Genomic DNA, 15,470 nt, shown 5'->3' with positions numbered 1-15,470 from the left:
GTGAGGAGTATGGTACTGTCTTACATTTTTGCAAATCTCTTTGATGTCTGGCTTGAGAGACGACAACTGGATTTTCACATCTTGTTCTGCATTCAGTCTGTTTCCATACACTGTTTGAGTGGAAGTGTGTAAAGAATATGCTGCCTTTCACATATGAGGTCAGAAAAGGAAGGAATTGTATATTAGCCTTTTACATAGTTACGGATACTCTGCTTTGATACTACTCCAAAAACCAACAAGTGGGGCTTCCCTGGTGGCGCAGTGGTTGAGAATCTGCCTGCCAATGCAGGGGACACGGGTTCGAGCCCTGGTCTGGGAAGATCCCACATGCCGCGGAGCAACTGGGCCCGTGAGCCACAACTACTGAGCCTGAGCGTCTGGAGCCTCTGCTCCGCAACAAGAGAGGCCGCGATAGTGACAGGCCCGCGCACCGCGATGAAGAGTGGCCCCCACTCGCCGCAACTGGAGAAAGCCCTCACACAGAAACGAAGACCCAACACAGCCAAAAATAAACATAATAAATAAATAATAAATAAAAGTTTAAAAAAAAAAAAAAAAAAACCAACAAGTGGTGGTTTCTTAAAAGTTAGTTGCAATGTGGAATCTGAAACACTGTCAATGAACTTTCCATGTTCTCGTTAAAAAACAAAATTCAAATGAGTAAATTTTAAAGATCTTATTGGCTTTCTTGAATGATTCACGAATTGGGCAGCATCTATTCTAGCAGACAGAAAGAAGCTCCAAGGAACTGTACAAGATGAAAAACTTTTACAGCCAGAAGGGAATAAGAGAACAAGAAAGTTAAACTAGACTAAAGGGGGATTGGTTATGGCAAGGTCACGTTTCTTTAGGGGATGCCTGGTGTCTATCAGGCAAATGACCTAGCTAGTGCTGATTAGGAGATTACTGATTGACTGGTTTAAGGTTCCACTTCTGGGTGAGCTGAAACTAAGTCTCTGTTTGGGCTTAGCACAAACGACTCCATTTTGGGTCTGCTGTCTGGTTTTTAACACTCTCTTACATTAAAATCTATTGGATCTTTCACGCATATTACTTTGCAATATCATGCATTGGTCATTTGGAAAATATTGTCTCACTGAATTATGCAGGTCTTCCAAATGTCTACACAACTCATTACACACACACACACACACACACACACACACCTTTGTTAATTTAATATTACTAGTGATCTCTTTAGAAAACTCTGAGTGTTGGGAAGCTTGTCATAGTGGCAGACAAATTGTCTACAATTCTAATTTTTGCTTTAAAGTTCAAATTTTATCGTTGGCTACAAGTACTGTCAATCTTGCCCTTGAAGTGACAGGTTCACTTCATTTATGTTCTGTCAGTACTCAAGTCTGAATAACCATAGTTCATAGTGGTTCTTTCAGGTAAAAAATTGAGAAAAAAGCAGCTAGTTCTGCTCGCAACTCAGACAGTCACACAGTGCTTTTCCTTGAGATGATCCCTGAGCCTCGGCGGCAGCCGAAGTACTTCAGCCACACTTGACTTTCATCACACGGAGCATTTAACCTACTTGCACTCGAAGGTCAAGATTTAAATAAAAGAAATTGCTTTCGCTCCTTGATCAAGGAAATCCTTAAGTGCAACTGGGATTTTTTTTACCTGCTTGTCCACGGCAGTGAAGAATGCAGCGGCTGCTGGACGGTTTGCTGGCACCACCCTGACCGGTGCTGAGGAGCCAGGGGTTTTACCCACCTTTGCATTGAAATCATCAGTGCAGATGTTGACACAGTGAAAATGCAAATAGCATCGTAACCTTAGTTTGAAAATAGTTTGGAGCTTGTGGACCCCCTGCAGAGGTACTGGATCTCCCAGGGATCCACCAACCACAGCTTGAAAACCTTCGAAATGACAGCTTTAAGGAATAGAGTTATTTAAACACTTAGAGGAATCTTATTTTTGCACTCTCATGTCTGCAAATAGTTTAAGTGCTTATGGGTTCTCACTGAGTACTTAGATCCATTTTCCAAAACTCGTATTTTGTATTTATATCGATTTAATTTGTGATAAATACTGAGAGTAATAAAACCGACTTAAAACTTTAAGTTGTGCTTTCTCCTGATGCACCTTGTCGTCTCTTATTCTCCTCCTCTCCTACATTCTGTGTTCTTTATTGTGGATTAGTGAAGTTTTATTCCTTAGTTCAATCATGTTTCCCCTTATCTGGAAGCTACTGCGGTAGCCGCTGTAATTAGGGCACGGCGAGCAGTGAGGCTGGTGAGCCGTGTATCTCTAAGGAGCAGAAATGGTTCTAGTCACCACCAGGAAGGCCCTAGAAGTATTCAGGGAAGAAGATGGAAACTTCAGGTAGCTCCCATTCCTGGTGTTTCTAGGATACATTACGGGAGGAAGCCACCAACCAGCCTTAGTATCAATACATGTGCTGATGCACCTTTAAAGGCCCTCCCCCCATTTGGGGGAACTGTTTGCCTATTTTCCATTAAGACCCTGACTCTGGTGAATTAATCCTCACCCTGGCCCTCTGGGAGGCTCTGGGGGTACTGTGGCTGGTTCAGGGAGGCAGATGCAGAATGAAGCTCATGGTGGTAAGTTGGCTTTCATTGTAAACCATCTTGCTCTCTCTTCCCAAATACTTAAAGTGCCCCTTAAAATAGCCCGTGAGGCATTCAGATATTTCCTCCCCTACATTTTAGATGTGATCTCTTCCTATTTAATTAAAAAAATATCAGTATGTACTTTCGAAATGTTGACCCATTCTTTGTTAAACATGATTTATTTTAACGTCAGTAAAAATAATTCTTCTGTCTAGCTCTCCCAACTGTTATTAACTTTATATTCAAACGAATTTCTTATTGCAAAACTCTTTTATGTATATATGGTAAAGAAAACAAGAATGAAACATTAGTATATTATGAAATGATTATGTCAAGACTGTGTGGTGGGCCATTACATATTAGTAAAATATTGTTTTAAAGTAGTTAAATATTTAACACATTGGGTGATCATGGAAGAATATAGATTAAGGTAGGAATCTAAAGACAGTAACTTGGGAAACCTGTGAATTATTCTTACTATCTGAAGGAAAAAGAGAACATTTCAATTAAAACATTTCTTGCCACTTTATGGACCCAGGTGCTTTCGAGAGCTTCCTAGAGGGAGCTGAGAGTCACTTCTGGAGCCTGTCCCGTTAAGGGAGTCCTTAGGTGGAACAAGTGACTTTGAACTTAGTTTAAAGGTCCAGCTATGAGGTTATATAGCTTTGTCTCTTTTTTTTAATGTGTGAGTTTGTTGACTGGAGTACTTGCATCCTGACTGACTAAAGTCTTTTTTTTCAGGGAAAGTTTCAGCCCCTGGATCAAGTTGTGATGGATGACGTGTTTCCGAATTGCATCTTGCTGCTGAAACTTCCTGAGCTTGAGAAGTTACTTCGACATGTGACAGAGGAGAAAGGTATGGCCTGCGGCCTTTGAAATCAGGCTTATGGCTGCCAGAAAAGCTGGGCATCTGTCTGAGAATGCAGTGGCTTGAGGGCCTGTGGAATATGATGCTTATTCTGTGTGGGTCATAGGGGAAGCTGTCGTTCAGATTCGCTTCCACTTGTCAATATTCATCCTCTCTTGCACCGGCTTGTTCAGTCTGCGAAACTTGAACCAGTGAAATATGAGGGCCTGTCTTCCTGCAGGGCCAGGATTCACGAGGCTCAGGCTTTAGTCTCAGCTCTTCTTTCAACTAGGCTGTGACTTTAGGTAAGTGCCTCAACTGCTTTCTGCCTCAGGTTTCTCATTTGTAAAATTGAATAAAATCTATGCCTTTATTGATTCAAGAAACATTTATTGATCATCTACTAAGAAGCACATGTTGAGCACTAGAGCCAGGCTCTAGGGATAGTTATAAATAAAATATTATCCTTTGCCTCACTTTGCTTCTACTCTGATGGAGACAAATGACAAGTAGGGCAATGACAGTAGGGAATAAGGGAAGTGAACTCTGGGTTTTGTGGGGATGCACAGGACAGGTTTATAACCTGGCCTAGGTAGGGTGGGAAGTGCGGGTAGGGGGGTATTGTGTTGCTTTCCTGTGGGAAATAACCTCTAAGTGGAGGCAAAGTCAGAGTAGCAGCATGGATGTATGGAAAAGTTTGTCATGCTTAGCAAGATCCAAGAAGTTCAGTGATGCGTTTAGGTTAGTAAGGAGAGAACAGGGGAGACTGCTGGGCAAGGGTTCAGGTGGTGAAGGGCCTTATATGTGTCTGGACTTGACCTAATGGTAGTGGAGTGTCAGCAAAGTTTTAAGTAGGGCAGTGCTATTGTGTGGAGAAGCTAAGGTCCGGTCCCCAGAGGCTGCTGCTGTGGTCCAGGTGGGAGGTGATGGTCGCCTGAGCTTAGGAGGTGGAACCAGAAGGAAGTAGCAACCTCGTGTGTTGACTGGATGATGGTCAAGAGAAGGAGGAGTCAAGGATGGCTTCTGGGCTTGTGCCTTGACCCACAGGATGGGTAGAGGTGGCCCCCTGGAGACAGGGGACATGGGTGGGAGGAGCAGGCTAGGGGTGACAGAGAGGTGAGTTGTAGGCATTTATCTGAATTTTGAGAGGAGGAAGTGAGGCAGTGTGTGAATGTGTTTTGACAGGTTTGTAATAGCATTCAGACTGAGAATCAGTGTCTCCAAAAATCATCCAAGTAGTTTTAGAGTTAATACGGAAACACAGTGTGAGAACCGAAACAGCGGGCTGATAAGTTATGGTTATTTGGGGTTCTAGATGGTTTGGCCAACTATGGTAGTTCTTCTAGGACCAAGAAAGTGGTGACTCCAAGAAGTGTAAGCTTACGGTGGAAAAAGGGAAACCCTCATTCGTTGCATTTCACATTCGAAGGGTCTACTAAATTCACACTTGGCCAGACACAGAGCTCTGTTTTGAGCCTGAGGGGTATGTGGTGCCCAGGTTTTCATCAAAGCAGCCCGATTAATGACACTCCCTGGTGCTGACCTTGGCAGGAGACAGTAATCTTTTTGTGGGTGACAAATGAAGTAGCTCATAGCCATTTCTGAAAGCTAAAGCAGTGAGGAATAATTACAAGTCATTTTCATTTTGCCAAGTTAATGGAAGCTGACAACACGATTAACTCATTATCCAAAAATCTTCCAATAGCTGTGTAAGAACAGTTACCTGAAACCAAAACCCAGCAGCCCAAATTCAGAAATAGTATTAAAGCATTGTCATTTGTTAGTGTACAGCCTGTGTTCCAAAGCAGGAGCTTCCCTCACTTCCATTCCTTCCTCCTTGCTCACTGACCCCCTGACCGTCTGTTAATCATTATCTGAACTCCTGTCCTAATCTCTTTCACTTCTCAACATCGCCTAACTTTTGGAAGTTCTGCTGTAATAGAAAGTGAATGCCTTATACTTGTCTTGTTTGACCAGCTCTAAGTAACCAATTGTAAACTTCAGGCTACTGTGTGTTTCTCTTTGGATCTTTGTGGAAAATGATGTCTGTCTTAGTATGCTGTCCTTGTATACAGAAATGACATGAGGAAAAATATTTCACATATTTGTGTTCTGCGTCAAGGGGTGAAGCAAGCGATGTGGAATTGCTTCTGTTTTGATGAAGAGGCCTTTTTGAAGGTTGAGGCATTAGAGATCTTATTATTTCTTGTTTTTAAAAAATTTGGGGGAATTCCCTGCTGGTCCAGTGGTTAGGATTCCGTACTTTCACTGCCGAGGGTGCAGGTTCAATCCCTGGTCGGGGAACTAAGATCCCGGAAGCTGCGCAGCACGGCCAGAAAAAAATTTTTTTTGTTTTGTTTTGTTTTTGAACCCTCCATTATTTTAAGATTTACAGAATGTAGTTCATTAGGGGAAGAATTAAATTATGAAGGAACTGCCAAGACTTCTAGAGAATTGCATACATCTTTTACCCTGTGAAGTTTAACCTAAATTACTTTGTTTTGCCTTACTGTCATTAAAAAGGAAAGAAAGAAAAATTTGAGGCCTAGGGTTTTTAGAAACCTGGCATGTATAAAGGTTGATGATATAACTGCTTTGAAAATGAAAGTACATGGGCAGGGGAGGCAGTTTTTTTAATCAAAAAATTTAAAGGTACAGAAAAACTCAGAGGGAAAAAAACTACAAATATTTGTCTCCAACTGCAATAATCAACCAGTGTTAATGTTTTGTTATTTTTGCTTCATATCTCTTTCAGGAAAAGAATTTCTTTAGGAACAATCTGGTAATCTGATCACAGGATTTGATAGCCTACAAGAAAAATTAAGAATGTATTTGCTACATAGTTTTGAGCAAATCATTCAAACTTTTCAGCATCCTTGATCTGTAAGATGAAGAGTTTGAAGGGTTAAGAGTATCCCTCATATTCTGCCATATGTTATAATTAGTCCTCTGCAAAGTTGTTCTAAATCATAAAATAAAGCTTTCCTTCTCTTACCCTTAGAGTGTTGAGATCTCTAAATTACCAGCATATGAACATTGTTTAAGAATTGCAGTTAATAGTATCTACTATCCACCACAAAGAGTTGCTTCAGGAATTAAATGAAATAATACAAGTAAATCAGTGCCCAGAGAGTGCTGGGTGTAGAGTAAGTGCTCAATAAATGTTTGTACCATTAAGGCTTGTGAACTAGAAATTTTAAATTCTTTGCTGATGTTTAAGTACTAGGTATACAGTAAGTGACCAATGCACATTTGTTTGATGATCCATTGATTAATACAGAGTCAAGTGGTTTAAGTGGGAGAATGGGGATAATCAGATAATAAAAAAATGTCTACCATATATTAACAAATTATTATATATCATCTCTATGCTTGTTGTTTTACGTATATTATTGAATTCTTGCAGTAATTCCCTTTCATTGTTAGTAGAACCTGAATTTTTACAAATGAGGAAATTGAAGCTCAAAGAGTTTAAGCACATTGACTAACATCATAGAACTTGAAGTGGTAAAATCAAGATTTGAACCCATGTCTGTCTGACGGCAACTCTTTCTCTTCCTTCTTACAACTGTGTAACACTTCCAGGAGACTCTGTTAGAGTTTTTAGGTGTTGTCTCATGTAAAAATAGAAACTTAATTTTTTGTTAGTCTTGTATATCCCATTAACAATTTCTCTTCGTGAGACAAAGAGAGAGACAGGAAAGGAGACAGCGGGAACTTCTACAGCTTAAGGAAAAGACAGTTCTCATCCTGGCAGTGAGTGTTCTGTTTTGCAGGCAGCCTCTTTTAACGATTGCCTTGGGTCCTGGCTGCTTGTTTGAATTTAGATATTTTTAAGTTAGTATTTGGTTCCATTCTCTGTATTTTATTGCTAGGGTTTTTAAATAAGAAACAAAGAAGACTGCTAAAGAGTGGTCAGGTACTACCCGTGACAGGGAGCAGAGATAAAGAGGAAAGTTGATGTTTTTTCAATTCCATCCTCCCCACAGGCACTGTGCAGAGAGAGTAAAAACCTGAAATGCTCAAATTCCCCAGCCAGCTATTTTGATATTGGACTCCAGCTGCTGTCTCAAAAGTCTGTGGCATTGAAGATCTCGTTAAGCCTGCTAGGTTTATGAGAACCTTTCCTTCTCCCTGCCGGATAAACCAGCCACAGTTGTCTACATCCTGAATGATGATGGCGGTGACCTTAGTTAGTTAGCACTGCCTGCTTTATTAGTGAGGGAAACGATGTGTCTCAGTTTGCTAGCTCTGGGGCTCAGCATGCTTCTTGCCAAAAAAGCTCCCATTCAGTGGAGAGATGACAGGGGAAAGGACTAATAAAGGGTTATGAACTTCATCTTGAGTATAACACTCTGTTTCATATTGCAAGCAAAAGCTGTGCTGCGCTGTCCATTGTGATTAACAGGAAGAGCCAGGAAAACTTACCTGATTAAAATACCCCAAGCACAGTTGCCAAGTTTCTATCCCCAGGAGGCAGGAAAAAAAAAAAAGAGACCATATGAGTTTCTCAGTGATGGAAAACATTCAGAAAGTAGATGTGAAAATCTGCTCCAGGCAGTTTGTTCAACAATACATCAGGGAAATTCAAGTTTGTGAACTGATTACCCAATTGCTGAACATGTTATTTAATTGTGGACTCCTTTTTATTCCATCTTTATTTTGTAAACCCAATCTTTCCAGATGTTTGAGACCAGTTTTATAGGCACCAGACACATTAGGGAAAGAAACCTTTCCAGCATGTGCACATGTCATCTAACTCACAAACTCGCAAATATTAAATTTAGGACACAATAGAACACTTTATGGTATTTCTCATAACTGTGGGTAATCTGTGGCCTTCGTGAATATTTTAAACCACCTTGCTTATCAAAATGTGTAAATTTTAAAATTAAACAGTAGTTTATGCACTTCGTCCTTGTATAGTATTTTGGGATATTCAAGCTTGATACTTCTTAGTGATCACCTTGTCCAGGGGAATGTTTAGTTAGAAATAAATTTGTAATTTAAAAACTTCCTAGGAAAAAAACTCCAGGCCCAACTGGCTTCACTGGTGAATTCTACCATACTTTAAGAAAAAAATAATACTCAAAGAAATAATGATACTTAGTCAAATTCTTTTAGAAATTAAATGAAGAAGACATATTTCCCAACTAATTTTGAGACTGGAATGGCCCCAGTACCAAAATCAAAGTTATTACAAGAAGAAAACTAATCTAGTATCCCTTATGATCTTAGATGGAAAAATCCTTTAAAAATATTTGCAAATTAACTATGTAAAAAGGATGGTACATTATAACCAAGTGAGGTTTATCATAAGAATGCAGAGTTGGTTGAACATTAGAAAATCAATCAGTATGATTCACCATATTTATACATTACAAAAGAAAAACTATGATCATCTCAATAGATGCAGAAAAAAACATTTGACAAAATTCAGTCATAATATAAATTCTTAGCAAATTAGAGATAGGAAGGAGCTTCCTCCTTCTGGTAAAGACATCCATGACAAACCTAAGCTAATATCATACTTCATTGTAAAAGACTGAACACGCTTTTCCCCTAAGATTGGTACATAAGGATGTCAACTCCTTATCCTGCTAGTGGAAATCCTAGCAGTTGCAATAAGATAAGAAAAAAATTGGGACTTCCCTGGCAGTCCAGTGGTTAAGACTCCATGCTTCCACTGCAGAGGCATGGGTTCAATCCCTAGTCAGGGAACTAAGATCCCACATGCCAATAAATAAATAAATAAAAGCTATGCAGATTAGAAAGTAAATAGTGAAACTATCTTTTTTTCATAAACAGTATGGTCATGTATGTAAAAAGCTCAAAAGAATTTACCAAAAAAAAAAAAAAATCACTAGAACTAATAAGTTCTCAGGATATAAGGTCAATATAGAAAAATTAATTCTATTTCTGTATATTAGCAGTGAACAATTGGACAGTGCAATAAAAGCACACCATTAATAATATAAAAAATCATGAAGTTTTAAGGATAAATGAAACGTAAAATATGCAAGACCAGTACACTGAACATTACAAAACATTGCAGAGAAATTAAAGAATTAAATAAGTAGAGAGATATACCATGTTCATGAATTAGAAGACTTAATATTGTTAAGATGTCCATTCTCTCCAAAGTAATCTATAGAGTTAATGGAATGACTATCAGGCTTTTTTTTTTTGGTAGAAATTGAGAAGCTGATTCTAGAATTTATATGACTGTGCAAAGGATCTACAGTAGCCAAAACAATTTTGAAAAAGAAGAACAAAGTTGGAGAACTTACACAACCTGATTTCAAGACTTACTGTAAAGCTACAATGATAAAGAAATTATGGCATTGGTTTAAGGTTAAATAGATAGATAAATGGAACCAAATAGAACAGAAGTGGACCCACACTTATGTAGCCAATCTTTTTTTTTTTCCAACGGTGTCAAGATAACTTAATGGGAGAAAGGATAACCTTTTCAACAAATAACCTGGAAAAATTGGATATCCATATGAAAAACAATTAACATTAACTCTCACCTCAGAGTCATACAGAAAAATTAACTTGAAGTGGATCAATAATTTAAATGCAAAAATGAAAACTATTGAATTTCTGGAAGAAGCCATAGAAGAAAACCTTTGTGACCTTGAGGATTGGCAAAGATTTCATAGGACACAAAAACTACTAACCATACAAAAAAATTATAAATTACATATCATTAAAATTAATATCTTCTGGTCTTTGAAAGATACCATTAAGAAAAAAAAAGAAGACAAGCCACAGTTGGAAGAAAATATTTATATGACATATATCTGATAAAAGATATATATAAATGTATAAAGAACTCTTTTAACACAATAATAAGATGATATCCAGCCCTGTAGAAAAATCAGCAAAAGGTTTGAACAGACTTCACAAAAGAAGATTTATGAATAAGGCACATGAATAGATGTTCAATATCATTAGTCACCAGAAAATGTAAATTAAAACCACAGGGAAATATCACTGATATCCATGAGAGTTGCTAAAATAAAACAGACAGACACTACCAGTAAGTTATGGAACAACGGAAACTCACCTGCCTGGCTAGTGGAAGCATAAAATGGTCGAACCACTTGACAATTTCTTGCGACTCAGTAATTCTACTCCTAGGTATTTGCCCAAGACTTATGAAGACGTATGTCCATACAAAGATTTGTGCAAGAATGTTCAGAGCAACTTTTTCAAAATAGCCCAAAACTGGAAACAACCTAAATGCCCTTCAGTAGGTGAGTGGGTATACAAAACATGGGATATCCATACACAGGATACTACTCCATAATACAAAGGAAAGAGCTATTGCTAGCTGCAGCAAAATGGAAGAATCTCACAGAAATTATGCTGAGCAAAAGAAGAGGGTCACAAAAAGGTACTCACTGTATGATTCCATTCCTATGATGTTCTAGAATAAAGCAAAAACAGTTCTGTAATCATAGCAGATCAGTGGTTACCTGAGGTCTGGATAGGGATGAGAGAATTGACTGTAAGCTCAGGGGAACTTTTTGGGCTGGTGGTTACATGACTGTATGCAGACATTTGGCCATACTCCTCAAATTGTACACCGAAAATGGGTGTGTTAATCATACGAACATTATTCCTAAATACAGTTGTTTTTTTAAAAAAATGAAGTAGAACTGATCCAGCACAAGAAGCTAAGCCTCCTGATTTCAGACACAGTTTGTTTTGGGGTTTGTTTGTTTGTTTGTTTTGCTTTTTCCTCCCTCGTTGTTCTCTACAGGATAATGTTCCTGTCTCCCACGGAATCCAGTGGGAAGCAAGGCAGGAGTGACTCGAGCCTGGGCGACCAGGAGGGTGATTTGGGAGGAAGATGACACACAGAGCCTCAGCTCGGGCCTCTGGGCTTCCTGGATGGGTTTAGTCTTGCTAAGACAGGATGAAGTCACGCCCAGAGAGAGATACAAGTTGGCGTCCAAGGAGGAGGCAGTGGAGCCGGAAAAGAGTCAGAGGAAGAGACATTAGAGATGCAGAAAGACCAAGAGAAAGGCTGTATAGGACCATGGTGGAGAGTCTTTTCCCATAAGGAATAGGGTCGGAACTACTGAGCGGGGTGAGGACTAATTGATCTCAGTAAAATGAACACCAGATGCACGGCTTTGAAGTCAGGTTGGGAAGGAATCCAGTGCTCCTGTTTACCAGCTCAGTGACTTTGGACAATTTATTTAACTTCACTCAAACCTAATTTTTTAAGATGGGGACAAATAGTAGTTTTTACCTGAGATTTATTCTGAGCATTCAATGAGAAAATGTGTATGAAGAACTTAGCACGGGCCTGACTATACATTAGATTCTGATGTTATTATCATTAACAAGTTATAATTTAATTTTTTCGTAACTAATACTAAGTATTTGCTGTGTGCCAGATGTTGTGCCGTCACCTCATTCAATAGGTGACTTCCCGAGGTGACATCGTGCACTGGGGGTGTAGGAGCCCCAGCAGTACGGCTCATAGCCTGGTCTCCACTTCTTCTGAACCAGCATTTCCAGAGGGAAAGGAAGGGCCTGCAAGGGGCTCAGAGAGTGAACGAGAGGGAGGAAAGCTATGGCAGATTGTAGAATGTCCTTTCAGGAAATTTGGAGGTAGAGGCAAGAGACAAATGAGTGGCAGAGTCAAGGTGGGATTTCTGGGAGAGACCTGACCACTGAGCCTCTATGGAGATTGTCTCAGGCAATGATCAGAACGTCTGAGACTCATTCAGCAGCGTACATGTACTAAGTGATTGCTGTATGCTCTTAGAATTCCCCCTATTTTTGTACAAAGAAATATTATGTCACCTCCAGGGAGGCTGAGTCTAGCCTCATCTGCCTTGGTTCCACAGCACGCTGTTTGCCAAGCAGTCTTGGCTCCAGGAGAGCAGGCATTGCGCCTTGGAATTCTCAAACTTCTGGCAATGCCGTTTGCAATGGTCCCTCATTTTCATTATTCCAGTGACGCGTCCTGAGGAGATGGGTGCAAAGGTCCAGCACCCACTCCATCCACCTCTTATTGCCCACAGTGTTGACGACCACAGGCTGAAATGGGGAGGAAATGTGCAAGAGCTCAGGCCAGCCCCTCCCCATACCAACCGTTTAGTGAAACTTCAAGCAGTTTAACAGATTGCTGAAAACCACCCCTGAACAAGCAGTTTCCGTTTCCCACCATGATCATGAGGAAAGAGAAAGCGTCATTCTACGTAATTCTAGCAGAGTCACATATGGCGAGTTTGCATCTGGCCGTGGGAATTCCAGTGGTCACGAAGGTAACTCCTGCACGGAGGCTGGAGGCTGGAGTGGAAGAGCTGCGTCTGCTGACTGCACAGAAAGCAAGAAACCCTGTGAATGAAGTGTTACCAAGGAAATAACGGCTTAATATCATATGCCATGTATGACATTAAGCCGTTAGATTACATAAAGCTAGCTGGATTGTGAGGAGAGGAAGTATAATTTATATGAGATGAAACTTTTATCCCCATAAAGGGCCAGATTGAGCCTATCATAAATCTAAATTCCTTTGAAGTAGCTATGGTTATATTGGTAATACATTAAAAGATAGATATATCTTTTCTTCTTTCTCCACTGATCCCACCAGAACAGCACTAAATAATTAACAAGATTCTTTTCCTGAATGTATGCAATGAACTTCGTAGGCACCTGCATTTAGCTTCAATTTTCTTTCTTGGGGTTTCCATTTTTATTTTAGAAAAGGAGTCTTTCATTGAAAACATTGAGGTGAGCTTAAAATTATTCAGAAAAATTAAGATTGCTCAGTATGTTAATTTGCTGAGTTTTAAAAATTACCTTTTGAGACGATGACTAGATTTATTGTGGTGACCATTTCAGAATGTGTATAAATATCAAATCACTACACCTGAAACTTAATATGATATTGTATGTCAGTTATACTTCAATTAAAAAATTACCTTTCCTCCAGATTTATTTGTAGAATTGTTTTCAGTTTTATTGAGAAATAATTGACATATATCACTGTGTAGGTTTAAGTTGTACAAAATGATAGTTTGATTTACATATATTTTGAAATGACTATCAGTAGATTTAGTTAACATCCACCATCTCGTATAGATACAATAAAAAGAAGAGAAAAAAAATTTCTCCTTGTGATAAAAACAGTTTGTATAATTTGATAATTTTCTTAAATTCCCACTCATTTAATAGTTGGTTGAGATCTGAGGTACCCCAGTTCTGTTTAGGGATTTTTTTTAAAGTCTCACGTATGCTCCCAGGGTTATAAATTGAGTTTTTCAAAAGTGTAAAATATTAGGAAATATTTTATTTTATTTTTTTTGACCACGCCTCATGGCTTATGGGACCTTAGTTCACCAACTAGAGATTGAACCCAGGCCCTCGCAGTAAAAGCAGAGTCCTAACCACTGGGCTGACAGGGAATTCCCTGAAATCTTTTAAAACTCTTATCTTGTATACGATATAAATTTACGAGTTTATTTTTTGTTTAATCCACTGCACTCTTTTTTTTTTCTTTTAATTTAATCCAGAAATAGACAAGAAGAAATATTACAAGTACAGCAAAGAGAAGACATTAAAATGGCTGGAAAAAAAGGTACAGTACCTCTCCAATGCCTTGTGGCAGAAAGAGTTTAATGCTCCTTTTTAAACATATTTAGAGAAGGTCGTAAGCCTGACCCCAAAGACCATCTTGAACATCCAACTACAAGAGAGAGGCTGTACAAAGACCTCCAAGTGGGAGAAGAATCTTTGGCTTTTCATTCTCCCTAATTCATGTATTTTTGGACTTAGCTTGATGTGTTGCTTTGACCTGCATCCCCGTTTCCCTGTGGTCCTCACCAGTGAATGAAGAAGTTCTTGCTATTTGTTGGTGTAGACTTGAGTCTTTCAAGCCAGGTAATACCAGGGCTACGTGCACTTGATGCTGTCAGTCCTACAGGCGTCTCAGAGGTCGACGTTGCTCACACATGACCCACAGGGGACCAGGCAGATGGGATTCAGGCTTAGTGTCTGGATGCTGAAGAGGGGTCATCTTCCAGGCAAACCCTGTATCTTAGTGATCCTAAGAATCAGACCTAATATAAGATCTTGGGCAGTGTTTTTCAAATCGATTTAGTGGATCACAATCAGTATTTCTCTTGGAATGGAATGGAATAGAATAGGATAGGATGTATTAAAAGATAGCACAGAGTATGGGCAAGTATTAAGTATGACTGTATGAAACATATTTATATATGGTTTGGGGTATTGGGTTGCTGTGTATTTCTTATTATGGGTATAGTAAAGGAAAAAACAAAAAAGCTACTGGTCTAAGGATATTGCATACTTTCACCGTGATAAAGAATCTCGCCAGACCAGATCTATGGATGACAAAGTTTTTGTAAGTTCAGTGGATACCAGTTCTAGTACTGCTTCCTAAGATTCTCTTCTGTCTTGTATATGAAAAACATGTTTGTAATATCATGTTACTGAGCACATTGGGAACTTGGGAACATGGAAATGAACCTTGCAGAATTAATCAGGTTCTTATGTACAAAGTGGTGAAAAGATTTGAAAAGTACCCATGTTTCACTTTTCATTTGCTTTAATGGTAAGTAGTATTTGCATTGGTAGAATTCTGTGTAGGTGAAGAATGAGAAGTGCTGAGCAGAAACTTGGCATTTTGTTTTTGCTCTTAGCAAATGATAATGACATGAAATAGCAAAGTGAGGTTTATGTTTATTGATTGTGTTTCCTTTCTTAAATTCCTAGGAAGTGAGAAATTTATATTATTTATTCTATTTAGAAAATCATTACATATAAGCTTTGTGCCATGTTCTGTACTAAGAGCTTAACATACATTAACTCGTTTAATCCTCACAACAGTACTGTGAGATAAGTACTATCTTTATCCCCCTCTCATAGATAGAGGCACAGAGAGGTTGAGTAACTAGCCCATGGTCACAGAGCAAACCCAAGCAGCCTACCTCCAGAGTCAGTGCTCTCATATTGTGTAGGCCTTAGGCAGTCCATGTCCTGAGCTCATCCCG

At 39.1% G+C, this 15,470-nt stretch overlaps 1 protein-coding gene across 7 annotated transcripts in view; it reads left to right on the top strand.

Annotated features, from left to right (window-relative positions):
- The window catches only part of RNASEH2B (ribonuclease H2 subunit B), a 71,657-nt gene that overhangs the window by 29,774 nt on the left and 26,413 nt on the right, over positions 1-15,470 (top strand). For all 7 annotated transcript variants that reach the window (XM_036831973.1, XM_036831966.1, XM_036831970.1 and 4 more), the window contains 2 exons: positions 3,324-3,438; positions 13,971-14,035. In XM_036831973.1, coding sequence (XP_036687868.1) covers positions 3,324-3,438; positions 13,971-14,035 — 180 coding nt within the window. The remainder of the gene's footprint in view (positions 1-3,323; positions 3,439-13,970; positions 14,036-15,470) is intronic.

The sequence above is a fragment of the Balaenoptera musculus genome, chromosome 18 (genome assembly GCF_009873245.2).
Source record: "Balaenoptera musculus isolate JJ_BM4_2016_0621 chromosome 18, mBalMus1.pri.v3, whole genome shotgun sequence".
Classification (NCBI taxonomy): Eukaryota; Metazoa; Chordata; class Mammalia; order Artiodactyla; family Balaenopteridae; genus Balaenoptera; species Balaenoptera musculus.
Note: the sequence above shows the minus strand (reverse complement) of the source record. Positions and strands in the feature narration are given on the sequence as shown.